The following is a 20,764-nucleotide window of genomic DNA, read 5'->3' on the forward strand; positions in this document are numbered from 1 at the left end:
AATGCTCTAATAATGAAGATCATCACACTTTTATTTACTTACAACTCAAGAATTACAACTCGATACTTAGAACAAAATATGACTCTATATGAATGCCTCCGGCGGTGTACCAGGATGTGCAATGAGTCAAGAGTGACATGTATGGAAGAATTATGAATGGTGGCTTTGCCACAAATACGATGTCAACTACATGATCATGCAAAGCAATATGACAATGATGGAGCGTGTCATAATAAACGGAATGGTGGAAAGTTGCATGGCAATATATCTCGGAATGGCTATGTAAATGCCATAATAGGTAGGTATGGTGGCTGTTTTGAGGAAGGTATATGGTGGTTTTATGGTACCAGCAAAAGTTGCGCGGTACTAGAGAGGCTAGCAATGGTGGAAGGGTGAGAGTGCGTATAATCCATGGACTCAACATTAGTCATAAAGAACTCACATACTTATTGCAAAAATCTATTAGTTATCGAAACGAAGTACTACGCACATGCTCCTAGGGGGGTAGATTGGTAGAAAAAGACCATCGCTCGTCCCCGACCGCCACTCATAAGGAAGACAATCAATAAATAAATCATGCTTCGACTTCATCACATAACAGTTCACCATATGTGCATGCTACGGGAATCACAAACTTTAACACAACTATTTCTCAAATTCACAATTACTCACTAGCATGAATCTAATATCACCATCTTCATATCTCAAAACAATCATAAAGAATCAAACTTCTCATAGTATTCCACTTTATATGAAACTTTTTATTATATCCCTCTTGGATGCCTATCATCTTAGGACTAAATTTATAACCAAAGCAAATTACCATGTTGTTTAAAGACTCTCAAAATAATATAAGTGAAGCATGAGAGTTCAACAATTTCTATAAAATAAAACCACCACCGTGCTCTAAAAAGATATAAGTGAAGGACTATAGCAAAATTGCCTAGCTCAAAAGATAAAAGTGAAGCACATAGAGTATTCTAATAAATCACGATTCATGCGTGTCTCTCTCAAAGGTGTATACAGCAAGGATGATTTTGGAAAACTAAAAAGCAAAGACTCAAATCATACAAGACGCTCCAAGCAAAACACATATCATGTAGTAAATAAAAATATAGCCTCAAGTAAAGTTACCGATGGATGAAGACGAAAGAGCAGATGCCTTCCGGGGCATCCCCAAGATTAGGCTCTTGGTTGTCCTTGAATATTACCTTGGGGTGCCTTGGGCATCCCCAAGCTTAGGCTCTTGCCACTCCTTATTCCATAGTTCATCAAATCCTTACCCAAAACTTGAAAACTTCACAACACAAAACTCAACAGAAAATCTCATAAGCTTTGGTAGTATAAGAAAATAAATCACCACTTTTGGTACTGTTGTGAACTCATTATTTATTTTATATTTGTGTAAAATCTACTGTATTCCAACTTTTCCATGGTTCATACCCCCCCCCCCCTCGATACTACCCATAGATTCATCAAAATAAGCAAACAACACATAGAAAACAGAATCTGTCAAAAACAGAACAGTCTGTAGCAATTTGGATAGTTAAAATACTTCTGTAACTCCAAAAATTCTGAAAACTTAGGACAGCAGGGGAACTTTGTATATCAATCTTGTGTAAAAAAATCAGAATTTAATCACGCTTCTGTGATTTTTAAAAATTCTGGGACTGGGCACAAAAGTTTCTGTTTTTCAGCAAGATCAAATCAACTATCATCGTAAGCTATCCCAAAGGTCTTACTTGGCACAAACACTAATTAAAACACAAAACCACATCTAACCAGAGGCTAGATGATTTATTTATTGCAAAACAAAACCTAAAAAGCAAAACAAAATTAAAATTGGGTTGCCTCCCAACAAGCGCTATTGTTTAACGCCCTAGGCATAAAACACGAATAGATCTAGGTATTGTCATCTTTGGCATGCAATTCTTCAATTACACACTTATAATCCTTAGGAGATTCTTTGGTTTTATCAATGATCAAACTCCTAGGAAAGAAATCAAGAAATTCATTCGTGGCAATTGATTCCTTAATAATATTGAAAAGATTGGGGTGAACACTTATTGATTTGAGATCTTCGTTTTCTTTACTAGAAGATTCACCCTTATTCTTAGGAACATAAGTAAACTTGGCAATCTTAGTAGGAGGAAGATTTGGAGTAGTTTTAACGGAGGAAAAGCGGAACCCAAGTTGGTAATAATATCTTCTAGTTTGCCAATTCTAGTAGAATATTGATCTTTCTTTTCATTAACTATGGGTTCCTTTTCCCTAAGATTCTTTAAAGTAACTCCTTCTTTAGATCTATATTAGGTAATCTGATTATGAATCTTTTTATCCAAATTTTCAATCAATTCTACAGTAGCAATTTTATTCTCAATAATATCAAGTCTTTGCATCACATGCTCCAAGGTTAAAACAGTTCCATTAATTAAAAGAGGTGGGGGCCTAGCAAATCTATCATGGCATTATAAGAATCAAAAGTATTTCTCCCCAAGAGATTTCCTCCGGTAATGGTATCTAGTACATATCTATTCCAAGGAGTAACGCCCACATAAAATTACAAAGAAGAACGGCAGTAGATTGCTTTCGAGTAGATCTATTTTGAGCATTGCAAATTCTGTACTAAGCATCTTTTAAATTTTCTCCTTCCCTTTTTTGAAATTGAGGACTTCATTATCAGGAGTGCTCATGATAATTGGAGGACTAGCCATGAGAGCTAAACAAGCGATTAAACGCACGAGCACACAAGAAGCAAACAAAGAAGACGAACGGAAGAGGGGCGAAGAAAAGGCAAATCTTTTTGAAAATCATTTTAGAAGTGGGGGAGAGGAAAACGAGAGGCGAATGGCAAATAATGCAATGCAAGAGATGAGAATTTATGATGGGTACTTGGTATGGCTTGACTTGGCGTAGATCTCCCCGGCAACGGTGCCAGAATTCTTCCTGCTACTTCTTGAGCTTGCGTTGGTTTTTCCCTAGAAGAGGAAAGGGTGATGCGGCAAAGTAGAGATAAGTATTTCCCTCAGTTTGAGAACAAAGGTATCAATCTAGTAGGAGACAACGCACAAGTCACCGAATACCTGCACAAACAATCAAACAACTTGCACCCAACGCGATAAAGGGGTTGTCAATCCCTTCACGGTTACTTGCAAAAGTGAGATCTGATAGAGATAGATGAAAGTAAACAAACGGTAAAGTAAATATTTTTGGTATTTTTGGTTTATAGATCGGAAAGTAAAAGATTGCAAAATAGTAGATCGGAAACTTATATGATGGAAAATAGACCTGGTGGCCATAGGTTTCACTAGAGGCTTCTCTCAAGATAGAAAATATTACGGTGGGTGAACAAATTACTGTCAAGCAATTGATAGAAAAGTGCAAAGTTATGACGATATCTAAGGCAATGATCATGAATATAGGCATCACGTCTGTGTCAAGTAGACCAAAACGATTCTGCATCTACTACTATTACTCCACACATCAACCATAGCATGCATCTAGAGTATTAAGTTCATAAAGAACGGAGTAGTGCGTTAAATAAGATGAAATGATGTAGAGGAATTAACTCAAGCAATATGATGAAAACCCCATCTTTTTATCCTCGATGTCAACGATACAATACGTGCCTTGCTGCCCTTACTGTCACTGGGAAAGGTCACCGCAAGATTGAACCCAAAGCTAAGCACTTCTCCCATTGCAAGAAAAAACCAATCTAGTTGGCTAAACCAAACCGATAGTTCGAAGAGAATTACAAAGATATCAAATCATGCATAAAATAATTCAGAGAAGATTCAAATAATATTCATAGATAAGCTGATCATAAATCCACAATTCATCGGATCTCGGCAAACACACCGCAAAAGGTATTACATCGAATAGATCTCCAAGAACATCAAGGAGAACATGGTATTGAGAATCAAAGAGAGAGAAGAAGCCATCTAGCTACTAGCTATGGGCCCGTAGGTCTGTGGTAAACTACTCACGCTTCATCGGAAGGGCAGTAGAGTTGATGTAGAAGCCCTCTGTGATCGAATCCCCCCTCCGGCAGGGTGCCAGAAAAGGTCCCTAGATGGGATCTCATGGGTACAGAAGGTTGCGATGGTGCAAAAGTGTTTTCGTGGATGCCTCTATTGGTTTGGGGATATATGGGAATATATAGGCGAAGAAATTAGGTCAGGGAGTGCACGAGGGGCCCACAAGGGTGGGGGCGCGCCCTCCGTCCTTGTGGCCGCCTCGTGGCTCTTCTGACTTCATCTCCAAGTCTTCTGGGTGTCTTTTGGTCCAAAAAAAAATCATCGCGGAGGTTTTATTCCGTTTGGACTCCGTTTGGTATTCCTTTTCTGTGAAACTCAAAAACAGGGAAAAAACAGGAACTGGCATTGGGCTCTAGATTAATAGGTTAGTCCCAAAAATAATATAAATTAGCATATTAATGCATATAAAACATCCAAAACAGATAATATAATAGCATGGAACAATCAAAAATTATAGATACGTTGGAGACGTATCAGCACGCGAGGAGGATGCCCCGGATCGTGAGGACTTCACAAAAGAAAAACGAAGCAAGGGCAATGGAGATGAAGAAAACGATCATTTGTTCTCTCATGAGGCTTTGGAGGAGAACGAGCCTGAGGGGCCAATCTCTTCTACCTTGGTTGGAGTTATCAATGTTCAGAATAACTCTCCTCCTGGTGTGTAGGAAAATATACTCCCATCGCCATATCTTGATCTCCCTCCTCCCTGCATAGAAGCATTGAAAGTCGTCGATGCGATGTGTGCTCAAAATAGGGCACTTACACAAGAGGTTATTATACTCGAAGAGCATAATCGTGTTCTTCGCAATATTATTGCCACCTCACTTTCAACTTGAGTACATGGGTAGATTATGAACAAGCCCACCACTCATATGCCCACCTCACTTCATCACCTCCATCGCCAAAGAAGGAAACTTGAGTACACGGGTATGGGTACCACCCTTGGCTTGTTCCAAGATTGGGGAGGTCCTCCGGTATCGTATCATCATCATCACCTTTTACCATCATTATCTATCTTAGTTCCATCTTTAGTATTTCATGATCTAGAAAGTAATAGTTTTTGAGTATTTGTTCCGTCCCCATGTTATCAATGTAACCGTGCATGAGGGTCCTTATAATAAAGATTAGTATGAGTATTTATTACTTTTTGTTGCTTTGCATCTCATCCTTGCATAATAGATTTCATATGATTATCCCATGGGAAGTAGTGACTTCACATAAAGGGGTGTAGATGATAAATTTGTTGAAGGTTAACAAACGTACATTGGTCATTCAAACAATTCATGAAAGAACAAATAAGGAACAGAGATTTCAGATGCAAATACACTATCTTGGACATCTTTTATGATTGTGAACACCCATTAATTATTTTCAAACTTGGTCAAATAGTTGATCTTGGACAAGGAAGACAACGTAATGAGTTATGTTTGTGTATATTTGCATAGAAGTTATATTGTCATGGATCCTCCAACATGTGGTGCTTGTTCATAATCCTTTGCTAGCCAAAACTTCTGTACTAAGTAGAAATATTGTTTGTGCATCCAAATACCCTTAAACCCAGTTTCTTGTCATGAGAGTCCACCATATCTACCTATGGATTGAATAAGATCTTTCAAGTAAGTTGTCATCATTGCAAGCAATAAAATTTGCTCTTAAATATGTATGATCTTTTATTGGAAGGGAAAATAAGCTTTGCACGATCTAGTGATGGTGGAGTAATAAAAGCGACGGACTGATCAGTAAAGGCCATTATCATAAGGGGCAATATTAAAGCGGCGTTCCTTGCATTAAGAGTTTGCACATCCAAAAATCAAACAGCGTATGACAACCTATGATTCCCTCTGTGAAGGGCCTATCTTTTGCATTATAAGTTTTACTTTTATGCAAGATTAAAATTATTTTCTACTATTTCAACCTTAATTATTCTCCACTTGTCAGCATCATGTGGCGGGGAAAGATCCAAACACATATATCCATTTGAATATATATGATCATGAGTTGTTATTGTTGATAATTATCCCTGCGGTAAGTAGGTTGGGAGGTGCCACATAAAACCCCCCATCTTCCTCTTTGGCCGGTGGAAACAGTTTGTTCTAAAGATATGATTTGAGTACCAGCAATCATAGAAGACTATACGATAGTTCAGTATGTGAAGTTTGCCAATCAAAAGCTCTTACATAGATCCTTCCAGAAAGTATGATGAATTGTAATTGTTTGGATGACTCGGAATATAGTTTGTTAGTTTTCAGAAGAGTTTATTGTTTATACCTTGGCTTGTGGATAAACTTTTAATTGATCATGAGAAGTTTTATGAATGATAATTGTTGTGATAATAATGTTTATAAACATGATGCTACCATGTATGTATTTTCTTTTATCGACACCTCTCTCTCTAAACCTGTGGTCGACATTCGCTTGAGGGCAAGCAGAGTCTAAGCTTGGGGTGTTGTTACGTCCATTTTGCATCATGTTTTTCTCCTGTTATTTTATTGTTTTGAAACTATATTCCACTTTATGATGCAATTCTAATGCATTTTCCCTCTTAAAATGTAGGATACACCAAAAGCGGGAAATTGCGGGTAGCTGGAATTCTGACCTGAAAAGGCTACAACAAAGATAGCTATTCTTGAGAGCTCAAAATGACAGTAAAACTTATGGATAATTATTTTGGAATATAAATAAAAAAACTGGAATAAAGATGTACAGGAGAAGACCTCAATGGGGACACAAGTCAGGGGCGCGCCCTAGTGACTTGTGGGCTCCACCGAGGCGCACTGATGCCCATATTCTCCTATATGAAGCCATTTACCCTAGTAGAAGTAAAGAGAAGGCTTTCGGGACCAGCCGCCACCATCTCAAGGCGGAACTAGAGGCGAAGCACTTTTGCTCTCCGGTGGAGCAATTCTGTCAGGGATACTTCCCTCCGGGAGGGGGAAATTGAAGCCATCGTCATCACCAACGCTCCTCTCATCGCGGGAGGACTCATCTCCATCAACATCTTCACTATTACCATCTCATCTCCAACCACTAGTTCATCTCTTGTATTCAATCTTTGAATCGAACCTCAGATTAGTACCTAGGGGTGCTAGTACTGTTGATTAGGGACAGTCAACTGTTGAATGTGCCTAGTCAAACTTGACATGTGGGGCCTCTCGTGATTAACTTAACCTTAACTAACTATTCAGTTGGCTAATTAACAAAAGGAGACCCACATGTCAGTGACCTTGTGGGTGATTAGCGTGCTAACTGACCCTGCCACTCGGTAACTAATCGCCGACGATGAGACACGACGGAGGCACTCGGGTTCCCTATTCTGGCGACCAAATGGACGGCACAGGGTACCAGCGTGCTCTCTGTGTTCGTTTGTGTCCATTGGTGCAAGAGGAAGGAGCTGAGGCGGTCAGTAGTGGCCTAGGATAAACCAATTGATGAAAATAAATATCCAAATTTATTAATTTATTAATTAATGCAATATGATGTTGATGCAATGTTGATGATGCAAAAGTAAAATAACAAAAAAATAGTTTAGGGAAAATACCGAGTTGTTACCATTCTATTTGTGGTTGATGAACGTTGTTGTGTTGTAATTATTGTATATAAGATGTGAAAATTTGGTCACAAATGCCTGCAAAAAGGAACAAACAAAAACTAAAATAATAAAGAAAAACGGGATTATAGAATCCACCGCAATTCTAGATGCAGCTTGTAATAGCAAATATTACCCCCGTGGGCACCAATGGAGGCTCGGCACACGATGACTATATACTCCTTTTGTCCCTAAACAGATGGCGTATAAAGTGAATCAAAAAAGTCAATGCTTTCTAAGTTTGACCAAACATATATATAAAGATATAAAGATAAACAATACCCAATCAATATCAATATATGCACCATTAGATGTATTTTCATAATGTATTTATTCAATATTGTGCCGTAGTAGTTAATCGTTTCTTCTATATATTTGTAACTTAGAAATAGTTGACTTCTGACGGTTATGGTATCGGCTCTGGCTACAGCTATGGTCACGCTTTAGGTTATTATCATGGCATCTAAGACAAAGAATATGGTGGCCTTACCTGCGGATCTGGCAGGTGAGGCGGTACTTGAGTATCTATTGACGCAACCGGCTGAGGATTTTGTGGTTCTTGGTTTGGGTAAATTTATTGAAGTAATTGTTGTTGGTGTGTGGTACTTATAGTGGGAGCGAAGGAAGTTGGCGCATCATGAACGTATGCAATAACCGAAGCATATTGTGTTGGCTATTCGAGTGCTAGTAGCATTTTTTCCATCGCCAGCAGCCCAAACGCAAAGATGAAGGGTCGTGGTTGGATAAAGCCAATAAGAGTATGAATAGATCAAAAGTTTTCTAAAAAAATCTAAGTGCTGATGGATCTTTTGACCCTGACTTGCTCAAGGCTCCTTTGGAACTGTTCTTAGGGATTCAAATGGTAAATTTATTGCTGGTGGAAATGGGATAATAAAGTGGTGTGGAGATGCACTCATGGCTGAAGCTACGACTTTGCGTTTTGGCCTAAATCTATCTGCTACAATATGGTGCAATCGGATGAAAGTTAACTAGGACAATGTGAAGGTGACTGAGGAGATGATGAACAATGGTGGGCTGTCGTATGGAGATGCAGCTGCTATCTTTGATGATTGTTACCATGGTGCGTGTGATTTCCCTCATGTTACCTTTGATTAAGCATATTCTGAGAGAGGCAAATTACGTTGTCCATCAATTAGCTAGGGGTAGGATCTGTAGTGGGTGGATGGAAGAACCACCTGATGAGATTATTAGACTTCTTATAAACAATGTTGATTACCATGCAATAAAGAATGGTTAGGTGTAAAGAAAAGAATATGATAGCCTTCGCCCATGGAGGTTATGCAATGGCAGCTCTTGCGAGTGAGTAGTATAAAATTACCACTTTTCGCGTTATGGTTTCAAAAAACTACTGAAAATTTGTTTGCAACTGATAACTATCACTTTCGTTGTCGGCTGTTTCAAAAAACCCAAAACGTCTGTTGCTAAGAAATTAAACTGGTTTATGACAGGTTGGCCCGCATCTAAACGAACCGTTAGTCTGACCATGTGTTTAACCGTTAGCTAACATATGGAGACCACATGTCAGTGTCTCTTCCTCATAAAAAAGCAGTTGGGTCCCTGTAAATGTTTCAAAAACACAATCGGGTCCCTGTAATCTTTTGAAAAAGCAATCGGGTCCATCTCGTGGGCGTGCGCCTGCAGCCATGCTCGCCGGCCAGCAGCCGCCGTGAGGAGCCCGCCGGACAGCATCAATGGCACCGTCGCGAAGCTCCATCTTGTCGCTGATCGTCGTCCAATATGCGCAGGGTGCGGGTAGACGGCTCCGTCACCTGCTGGACGCCGCCATGGAGGATCGCATCTAGGGAGGCCTCCTATCGGAGTTAGCCGCCCATGCCACCCGCAGCCACGACCCACCTCCGCCTGGACCCTGCACAAGCGTTGGCTGCTGGGGTTGGCCGGCAATGCAGGGCAGCGCCTCTGGCCGGTGGCGCCATGGCTCCAGGCTGTAGAGGGTGGTGCGTCGGGCTGCAAGCTATGGGAAGGAGAAAAGGATCTAGGGAGATGAGGCAGTAGTGGAGGCGGAGGAGCGGCCGGCCGACGTCGGCGAGGTGGAAGGGGCGGCTGGCGCTGGTGGAAGGAGAGCCGGTCGGCGCTCCGTCGCCCTGCTAGACACCGTTGTCCGCAAGAACGTTGTTGTGCAGGTGGATGCGGTCATGCGCGTGGGCCAACAATGTGGTCGGCGCCCATGCCCGCGCCACTGTCTCCGATGAACTTCGGGGTCTTTCACCAGTGGGGAGTTGAGCCAGTAGACGTCGAAGGAGGAAAGGGAGGTAGAGAAGAGTGAAGGAAATGAGGAAGGGACACTAACATGTGGGTCCCACATGTCAGCTAACGATCAAACGCGATTCGTTTAGGTGCGAGCCCGACCTATTATAAACCAGTTTAATTTCTTAGCAACAGGTGTTTTGGACTTTTTGAAACACCCGATACCGAATACCGAATTTGATAGGTATTGGTTAAAAACAAAAGTCTGATGGTTTTTTAAAACCCTAACACGAATTATGATAGTTTTATGCTATTCACTCCAGCTCTCGCTGATAACAATGCTCCTGGTTTGATAGATGTGCCTGCAGTCACTACCCGAGCAATGCTACATTTACGAAAAGCTTTCTACATATCTTACTAATGAGATGAGTTGGCAGCTTTTAATTAAACATTAGTGGAGGCTGGGGCCACCCTGAAATTCAGAGGGAAGGCCGTTTGGTTTGGGGAAAAGAAGGTACGTAAGATACGTAACTGTCTTACGTAAGTCTAGCAATTTTGGTCCCTAATCCCTACCCACCAGTCTTTTGACGTGTCTGGCGAGACACCCAACTTACCTGCAGCAAACTAAATCCCATATCGTTCTATACTTTTCTTGGCTACTGGTTTTCAACGGCCATCACATGATTTATGCAGACAGACTTAAAAGCTCTAATTCACAGATAATGATGCAAGACAAGGTTCCGTGTCGGTTTTTAGCACTGATGTAGAAACATCATGCATTGCAACACGCAGCCAGAATAAACAAAATTGATCTATGTTCATCTGCAGTGAAGTTCTATCGAGAACAAAATCTGGTGTCAGTTACAGGAAGCCAAAAATTGGGCAATGGATGCACTTTCTCGAAAAAAGAGACGAAAATCACCACCGCATAAGCTCGGTTGCCATCGCAACAAGTCAAAACAATCTATCGAGAGCGCCAAAAGTATGTACAGCGCGGTGCCACCGTTGTATGCAGACCTACTAATCCACGTTCTGGATCTCTCCCATCATGATGCGGTTGCTGACTACATTGAACCCTAAAACCGCTGCACTCACCTTCTTCCCTTTCTTCCCTTTTTTCTTTCCTCCTGTATCCTGCTCTGCCTCGGCACTTGGCCCTCCTTTGGCTGCAGAAGAGGGGTTCAGGCGGGGGACGCGGTTGCTAGGCGCTCTGAATGCCATCTCGATCACATCTGTGGACAGAAAAGCCTTGTAGTTGAGGAACCTGTCGATGAACTGACCATTGCGGTCAAGAGAGCCAACGTTCTCTCGGAGAAGCATTTCTGCTTCGGCAGTCGACTGCTTAATGCAGAACTCAAGGAAACTTGTATCTGGGTGGGCATAGTGGAACAAACAATTAGATTGGTGAGTTTTAAGCAAGAATTACTCTAGTGAGAGTTTCATACCATTTGTTCCAGTGAGCCTGGACCACTCGCTGTCGCACCAATCCCGGAAGTCCATTGCCTCTGCAGTATAAGAGTCAAGACTGTTATGTTAGAAAACACACTGTAACAAAGGAAATATGAGCATAAACCAACTATGTTACCTGTCTGCTTGTTTGCTGCCTCTGCTTTCCCTTTCCCAACGAGGTTAGCACTAGGAGCCGTTGAAAGTGGCAACTTGCTAGCCTGAGACTTATGACGGTTTACTGAAGACTGGTCTTTCGTCATGGAACTTTTACTCTGACTTGCTAGACTTGGGAATTCTGACCTGTTAAACATTGCAAGACAAAATGTAAGCATCTTACAAAAGTTACGTGCAAAAGGAAACAAAACTCGGTAGTAATAAGATCAAAAAATAGGACAGGATGTTCCAGCCATCAATGGTCAAGCATTGTACCAGTGGTATTTACTATAAGGAAGTCGCAGAAATCAAATAATGTGTCATGAGATTAGGGAACATGAACCTTGGTACTAGGGTGTGGCACCAGGGTGGAAGGCAACAGCCCTATTTATCAGCAGGTCGTATGAAAGATATAACTAGTATAGATAGCTATCACGTAATTATAGATAGAGTTGACGGTTATCAATTATGGATTTTGTCATTTCTTACAAATCCATATCAAACTGGGCAGCCTTTCTATCATCCCACCCAACCAATAATAATGTTTCTTCCTCGAAATTTGTAGCTATCATCTATGGTCTAATCCCATCACAACCAAGTCGATCCTACCGGTGGTTTTTACGGACAAAACAGCTACTAAATGCTTGTAACATGAAGCAGTGTACAAACTCTTTATGACCCAGATTGACATATGCACATTCAGATATGAGATATGAAGATTGCTCAAGTAATGTCAAAACAAATAAGTGCTTGCCCATGGCGATCTTAACTTCTAACTGATAGACTTTGAGGGGTTCAGAGGACCAAATTAGACAAACAAGGGGCCCTTTGTTTTCTATACTTTTTATAAATAGTTACAGCTCACAGGTTTGCTGATGACCCATTTGACAGTCCAAATTGAAGTAGTACAGCTTTAGACCAATTTGGCTGGGACAATCTAGGCGAGCTGTGTGCATTAGAACATGCAAGGTGCAAAATAAACTTCAAAGAAATGGTAATAATCATAAATTACATTACGATCATCATCAGAGGATATGCAAAGCATGTGAGAAGAGCATGACCAAACCAATATGACCAACTAGTGACACAACTTAAAAATCAAATCAGGTCGATACAATCAACATGACCACACCAATATGTACCAGCTGATGACGCAATTCACAAATCAGGTACTCCCTTCGTTCCAAATTATTTGATGTTCTGAATTTGTCCCAAGTACATCTAAAATTGTGCTAATATGTACAACATCAAATATTTATATAGATAATACGAAAATATATTTTATGAGGAATCTAATGAAACTAATTTGGTGTTGTAGATGATATATTTTTCTATAGACTTGGTCAATTTTAAAAAGTTACTTAGGAGTTACGACAAAGCTAGAACTTCAAATTATTTGGAACAGTAGATGCAATTACTGAAGGTCCTAGCACTTCAGAGAGATTTGCAAGATGCTCTATTGAAATTCTTAACCAGTTCCATCTAAAACTTAAGGATAGGGCAGTGCCAATTCCGCAGTTCAGGTAAGTCATTAATGCGCTTATATCTATTCACTATGAAGAAAATAAGTTGGTATGCTGAATGTGTTGATAATAATATGCGCTGACAAAATAATCGAGTGACGATAAAAACCATTGCAAAGAACATACGAACATACTGTTTCTTATCTTGTTTGGAGTGGTCAGATGGGCCCCAAAACAGATCATCTTCAGCATTTGACTTGGAACGATTGGAAGGATTGGAACTCATCTGGACAGGGGCAACTGCCTTTGATGGAGAAGACCCAGAAGCTTGCTTAGAAGAAGCATTACCATGATTCCGTTGGTTCACCGAAACCTTTGCTGGAGTAGGTGAGGGTGGTTGTTGCTGGACAACACCTGATCTCCTTTCTTCCTCTCTCTGAATATCTCTCAAAGACAAAGGTTTGTGCACCTTCGTAGAGTCATTGGACCATGCTGGAGCAGGCGCAAAATTTGTCTGGTCAGTCTTCCAAGGAACAAAATCTCCAAAGGATGGACCACTTGGAGGAGCCGGAAGTATTTCCTTTTCTTGTTTCGCTTGCTTTGAAGATTTGCCCTTTTCAGCTGGTATAGACATAGCTGATGAATCAATGGAACTAACAGGTAATGGGGCTTTGGCTGCAGATCCTTTTGACTTTGTCCCCTTCTTCTTGTTCTTTTTCGAGTCCTTGGCCTCAATGAAGTCATCATCATCAAAAGCAGGAGCATCAGACTGAACAACAGCAGGCGATAGAGGAAACAACACATCATTAGCATTGCCTGTGTTCTCATTGTCCGCATTACTAGACCTTGCCAGAACTTCTTCCGCTAACAAATCATGCAACTGACTTCTCTTGTTCCTGGAGTCACCAGCACTTTCCTGGCCACCCAGTGATTTACCTGCACCCCCAAATTGTTGCTCAGAAGATGCAGACATGGTATTCCAAGGACCTGATGGCACAGGAGGCGCTGGCATGGTTATCTTGGCACTGTCCGCAGCTACCCTCTGTGCTCTTAGTTGTTCCTCAGCTTGAATTTCCAGCAGCGATTTAGGCCTGGGTCCTTGGGTAGGTTTCCAACCTTTCTGGGTTGCCGCTGCATGAAGCTCAGATAGAGCACTAGGTTCCCATTCAGCTCTGTTGATAGCATACCCCTCAGGAAGACTTTTGGGAGGCAAATTCACATATGGTTCAAAGCCCAGCGGAGGTCCAACTGCTCTAGAAGAGCTTTCCACTCTGGCAGTGGAACCCCAAAAAAGTTCGTCTGTGTCATCTGGCAAACCATGCTTAGTAACAGCCTGATTTGAAGCATCAACTTCAGCTTCTAGTGTTGGATGTTGAGAAATTGTGTTTGGAGCTCCTTTGCCAACATCTACAGCTGTCTGTTTCTTCTTCTGCTTCTTTTTCTTTTCAGCTTTCTTTGTCTCTTGTGTATCAGGAGTTTTTGCATCAGTTGCCATAGTTAGCTCAACTGCATCAAGGGTATTTGTAATTTCCTGGACACGATTATGAGGTGACATGATCTCTGATATTTGATTCAGTGGTGTCTCAGGAAAACCCTTAGCTTCACTTAGAGCTGAACTGCTGGCCTCTGTAGATCTTAAACTTAAAATATTTGCAGGCTTACTTTCAACTTTACCTATTCCAACTTGCTGATAGTTTCCAGAAGCCTCCTCGTACCTTTCTGCAACTTCTGTTTGCATCGTATTGACCATACTTGCACTAAGTTGGGTGTTATCACTTGCCGAGTTTCCCAACTTCTGAGTATGGGGAAACCGTTCTTTCGAAGGTGCGCCCATAAAAAATTCATGAGGCAATGGCACAGTAGGTACAGAGCTTTGTGATGTTCCAACACCCTCCATACCCCTCATACTCATAAATGCTTGACTAGATACCTGGGATGTACCATGGTTAGTCAAAATACGATCAGCTTCAAGAACCTCTTGAATTGTTCGAACACCAAGATTCATAGAATCGCCAGCTGGCAATGTAGTATGCTTCGACCCATAAGGATCATCAAGCTGTTGGTTGGGATGTCCATGAGGTGCAACGTGAGAAACTAGGTGCTGTTGTTGCAGCAGCAACTGCTGTTGCTCAAGCTGTAGTCGTTGTTGCAGCTGCTGCTGCTGCTGTTGTTGTTGCTGCTGCTGCTGAAGCAATATCATCTTGTCCAACATTGAGAGTTGTGGCTGAGGTTGAGGTGCCACTGGCGGCTGTGATTGCAACTGTAGTTGTGATAGCAGATACTGTTGTTGAAACATGTGCAAGAGTTGTGGGTCTTGAGATATCTCAGCAAGCAACTTCTCTGATGGCAAATGAGAGAGAGGTGGCTGGTTCTGTGGCATGAAGTTCTGTTGTTGAACAGCAGTAGCCATTTGCTGAGAATTCTGCAGATTTTGATGCATGTTAAGTGGCCCTTGAGTGAGATCCACATGAAGGTTAGGATTAACATTTCGGGATTCGGGATAGTTTGACCATGGTGGCAATCCCACAGGTGCTTTAGGTTTCTCTGCAGAATGCAGCATAGCAAGCAAGTCAACATTTTGAGATTGTGATGCTTGACGAGATGGATCAGCCATTGAACTGGGTACTTTAGAGTGCAGAGTAGACACTTCTGAAGCTGTATCTTTGTTTTGTGCCTGTGCTGCTGGAATACCATCTGCAGACCAATATGGAACAGCATTTTGGGAAGATTTTTGTCTTTCCAACAATCTTTGCTGTGCCAAAAGATAATTCATGCTATTCCCCATCTCACCTCCAGCCATCGCAATGTTGCCAAAGCTACTGCTGTTATATTCATTCAGCCCTAATTCCAAAAGGAGATATGGTGTCAGACCAGAAAGTACGCATGATAAGTAGCAGAGATAACTAGAAAATATATGGAATGAACTAGACGAATAGGGCTCTTGCCAGTACACATACCTCCAGTCATAGCAGCTGAAGGACCTTGCATACCATTAGACATCAGTGACTCCAGAAAACGATTCTGAGCCTCAACAGCACCGCCATTCCTGCTTGGCCCACTGTTAAAAACACCGACACCAGCTGATCCGCTATGTGAGCTACTGGAGCTGACAAATTTCCCTGTAGGTGGAGTCTCCGGCATTAGCATATCACTGGATTTTGTGGTGCTAAACCCTGGAGGTGGCCTTGCCTTTGCTCGTAGGTGAGGCATAACATCGCCAAGCATTAAGAAAGGCGCATCAGGAGGAGCATTTGCAACTCGAACCAGTAAATCAATACCGAAATAACTAGCCTCAAACCAGCCAATGATGTCAGCACCAGAAAATGGGCCTTGAATTCGACCTTGTGGATCTTTGTAGTATAAAGACAGATTTTCTGGATTAGGATAAGGTTGAATAGGACTGGTCAACTCATCAACACCTGTCATCCCGACTACTTTACTTTCTTGATCAAAGACATTGGGCATTTGCTGCGGAAAGTCGGTTGGGCCAAGCCTATGGTCTCCAATAAATCGAGATCTTTGTGGAACAACATAGCTAGGTGTCTCTGTACGCAGCGAATCAACATTTCCAGGAACACCTGTCAAAAGATCAACAGAGGTGAGTTTTTAAAATGCTGAAAGGATTTATAGAAGCTGTGCAAGCATTCAGCAAAGGACAACGATAGAATACCAACTAAGTTAACTACCAAAAAATGGAAGCAGTTCAAAGTAGCTAAATAAGATACCATGAAGAGATCATCACGATGAATTAGTTTGCTTAGACTACATATATCATAGAACACATGCAACCGCAAGCCTCAAATTTTGTGACCAATTTATAATGTAATATGGAACAAAGGATAAACTTATAAACTTAATGCCTGAAAAACGAAGGAATACTTCGAGGAATAAAGGCATATCTGGATACACCATCCAGAGAATCTGGTACTAGATCTCGAAAATAATCTCAGAAACCCCTACTGAGTATACCATGCTGAATTACTCCTATTATATGGATAGACCTGGGACTAAAACCATCCTAAAAATTGAAAAGAGGCATGTTCCACAAAATGTGAATGCGTAAACCATGTAGACTGATTATGCTGGAGAACATGCTGGAAGACTCCCAAGTTGTGAACCAAGACCATGAGCAGTACGTATATTTGAGAAGTTAAGATATGCTGGAGAACATCTGGAAGACTCCCCCAAGTTATGAAAGGTTAGATCTTTCATAAATGACAAACCCACTATACATGCAACTGAACACAAAATCATCTGTATGTAATCACTTGAAATTCGCTCAGCTAAGGAGCATGCAATAAACAGAAAGAACTGTGGAAACAGTAAGATATGGCACCCCTGAGACTTCCAGCTGTTTCTCCCTTCAAATCATCTGCACTTCCAGGTTGATCATCTCTACCACCTGGTTAATGGGGGGGCATTCAGTACAAAATAGTAACATATTTGGATGTTTATGCCACAAACAAAGTATGAAAACTGAATCAAACCTAATTTAGGTTGTTTTGACGGCACCACATCAGGATTACTTTTCCCAACAGACCCATCTTTGGAAACCTGATGGACACCACTGTTTATGATTTCCCCTTTGTCAATTGCTTTTAAAATGACCTACAAATATAAGAAGAACTGTGAGACATGAAGATCATATACATGGTATAATTGCATGATAGTAAGATCATCCTAGCTGAGAAAAATAATAGGATTAGCTTTACCGCTTCGTCAGTCGTCGGAGCAAATAATGCTAAAGGCTCCAACATTTCTTCTTGCATAAATGCAGACCCTTCCTCACAAACATCAAAAGGCATCTTGAAGTCAGTAACATGGGAAGTTGTTCTGTATATGTCAAGCAGTTTCATCCTACTATATCTAAATGCTGTGCGATCCCCTGATGCACCACCAGGTCTGTCAGAAAGTAGACCAAGATGGAATGGACGTGAAGATCCAGTACTGCCAGCATTTGTACTACCAGAACTAGGGGTAAATTTTCCACGAGAACCTGGAAAACCTGTGATTTCATTGTCTGGTTTCCCTCTACCATACCCATACAAAGAAGGTGGTTTTTGTGATATCTGTGAGGGGTGATAAGAAGAATCACCCCGTCCACGGCCCACAGGATGACTAGACTTCCATGATCGAGAAATGTTATCATCTCTCTCAGTATCCTTGTCATGAATGTTGCCATCTTTCCCATGTGCAACAAACTGCGAAAAAACTTTTTCACGGGAAGCATCACCCTCCTTGCCCGAATCACCCCAGCGATCACGCCAATTTTCAGACTCCTTATCACTGGAACCCCAACGAGTAATCCACTTGCCCTCACGGCGTTGGTCATAGTTGCCCTCCTTGTTACTGGAATCACCCCAACGTTCCTGCGGAGCACGACGGCCATCCACAGAAAACTTGGACAAGTCATCTGACCATTTTTCTACCTTGCGTGAATCAGCTTGTTCCTTGTCTGTCTCCCTCCAGCGAGCCCACCGAGGGCCTGAATTTGGTTCTCGCTCATCATCACGCCAACGGTCACGACGCGCAGTTTCACCATCAAGCACAGAAGCCCTGAAGACATCCTTTTTCTTCGCACTGGAGTCCATGTCTTCACCATTACCTGATGTCTTTGTAGCATCTGAGCGTGAACCCTGTGAACTGGGCTCCTGCAACAAACAACAGTACATAAATCACCATCGTGCGCACAAACTACTAAGAAAGTCTACTATCAACCTAGATGATATTGTACTGCCATGTTCACCACGCAGGCGTAGTGTTAAGATGTCCAGCTGTTCAACTTTAGTTACTGCCCTTAATCCTAAAACCATAAACATGTTTTGGCTTACCTTCATAAGCCACTGAGGAGAAAGGGGCATGCCAGTATCCAGGCCTTGCTTCTCTGTGAAAAACAAAGCTACGATGAATAAGACAGTGTGAAAAACAAAGCTACAACGGATAAAACAGGAGACATGCTATACTGATAAAAATAAAACAGAAAACATGCTCTAAAAACTGTAAGACACATAAACTGGACAACCAAAGAAATGCTCAATGGTTAGACAAGATAAAGACACAATAAAGATTTTAAACTGGAGGGTTGTGCATATACTGGTTGAACACTAACTGATTTTTGCCACAGATCCACACTAATACCATAGATTGCAAAAGAGGTACCCTGTAGCAACTTATAACTACACAGCTATGCCCACAAATTGAGCAAACAGTCAGTAAAAGGAGGCTGCCGCGATGTTACCCTCAGCATGTGTGACTACAAAGAACGCAACATTTCTAAGCCCAAAGGAATACACCCATCGTTTTCCTACGAATACCAACAGACAAAGGCAGGGCGGCCACATTTGCAACCCACACAGACCACAACAGCAAAGTTAAACAACCAACAAATTACATTCAACCACAAAAATTGAAGTATAATAGAAAAGGGGGGGCAATCCAATGAGTAAAACTAGCACCTCCCGGAATCGAAGCAATAACTAAAATAAACAACTGGACCACAGCATCCAATCCACCCAAATCCAAATACCGACATCACCCTTTATACCTAGAAGAACCATCGTCCCACCATGGCAGAAATTGTTCAGTCAGAGACCCTACACGGCAGTAACGCTGCGGAAGCCCAACGCACGGTGGCAATACCATTTCGCAACCACCCAAAAAACCCCGAACCCTAGTGACGTCAGAACAGATCGAACGACGGTACGAGCAACAAATCAAGGCAGCCTGAGCTACGGGGGAGCGCTAGGGTTTCGACCTGGTGCGACAGATCGAGGGTGGGAGGGAGGAGTCGGGGGGAAGCAACGAACCTTTGGCGATCTGGGGCGGTGGAGGCGTGTCTACGGCGAGGCGGCGGCGGAGGTCGTCATTGGCGCGGTCCGGGGAGGCGGCCATGGGCGGCGGCGGGGAAAACCCTAGGAGGAGCTTCGCTTGGGAGGTTTGGGGGACGGAGAGGGGGAGCGAGCGATGGGGAGGAGACTGTCAACTCCAGGCGCGGATAAAAAACCAGCCGCAGGGGGGCGAGTTTGCCCGAGGAGACCTTTTTGCGCTAAGGCACCTGTTTCTGTACAAATTTAATTAAACGTCCTACTGGCTACAGTGCGTTTGGAGCCATGAATGGCAATGTGATTTTTACTAGCATATCCCCTAAAAATTTATAGAGGAGTCAAATTTTGGCTTTACTCCTATGTGCCGCACCTACCCGATCTCCTAAAATCTATAGGGGGTGCAATTTTTACTGCCCCACCGAAAAAACCCTCCAGGCCGCCTAAATATACTCGGCACTTGCACGAGTGGCGCGCCTCTTTCTACCACCCTAGCGGCTCCGTCCTTCCCGCCACTGTCGCCCCCACGCGCCGCCGTCGTCACCGATGACCGGCCCCGTCACCGAAATGGATAGCCAAGACCCTTCCACCACCCTGCCGGCTTGTTGCCGCCGGAAACCACCCCCCGCCGCCGCCTACGCCGAAAAAGTGGTTGGCGATTGATGACTCACAAGTATAGGGGATCAATCATAATCGCTGTTTTTTCAATAAGTAAGAGTGTTGGACACAACGATGAGCAGAAGGAATCGATAAACAGTTTTCAGTAAGGTATTCTCTGCAAGATGTAATATAGTTTTTGATAGATAATTTGGTAACAAGTAACAAGGTGCAACAAGGTGGCACAATCCTTATTATTGCTAAGGACAAGCCGGAAGTACTTATAGTGATTCAAACGTTCTTGAGGACACACGGGAATATCATCTAGTTAGTTTCATCACGATTCATTCGCATTCACTGATTTGGTAAGTTTTCATGTCGGTGGACCAGAGCTAAGGTGTTGTTCTTGTTAGAAATCCTTGCATGGAAAAC

The 20,764-nt window shown here is 42.2% G+C and overlaps 1 protein-coding gene across 1 annotated transcript; it reads right to left on the reverse strand.

The window, feature by feature from the left end:
• Positions 1 to 10,647: 10,647 nt before the first annotated feature.
• Positions 10,648 to 19,920, reverse strand: LOC123052887 (protein ESSENTIAL FOR POTEXVIRUS ACCUMULATION 1). Its single transcript, XM_044476250.1, has 10 exons — positions 19,721 to 19,920; positions 18,746 to 18,798; positions 17,627 to 18,565; positions 17,402 to 17,522; positions 17,251 to 17,316; positions 15,872 to 16,492; positions 13,109 to 15,755; positions 11,435 to 11,598; positions 11,295 to 11,354; positions 10,648 to 11,219 (listed from the first exon to the last, which is right to left on the reverse strand). The coding sequence occupies exons 1-10, from the start codon at positions 19,803 to 19,805 to the stop codon at positions 10,870 to 10,872; spliced, it is 5,106 nt and encodes a 1,701-aa protein (XP_044332185.1). The 5' UTR covers positions 19,806 to 19,920; the 3' UTR covers positions 10,648 to 10,869.
• Positions 19,921 to 20,764: the final 844 nt, after the last annotated feature.

Source organism: Triticum aestivum, chromosome 2D (genome assembly GCF_018294505.1).
Source record: "Triticum aestivum cultivar Chinese Spring chromosome 2D, IWGSC CS RefSeq v2.1, whole genome shotgun sequence".
Taxonomy (NCBI): domain Eukaryota; kingdom Viridiplantae; phylum Streptophyta; class Magnoliopsida; order Poales; family Poaceae; genus Triticum; species Triticum aestivum.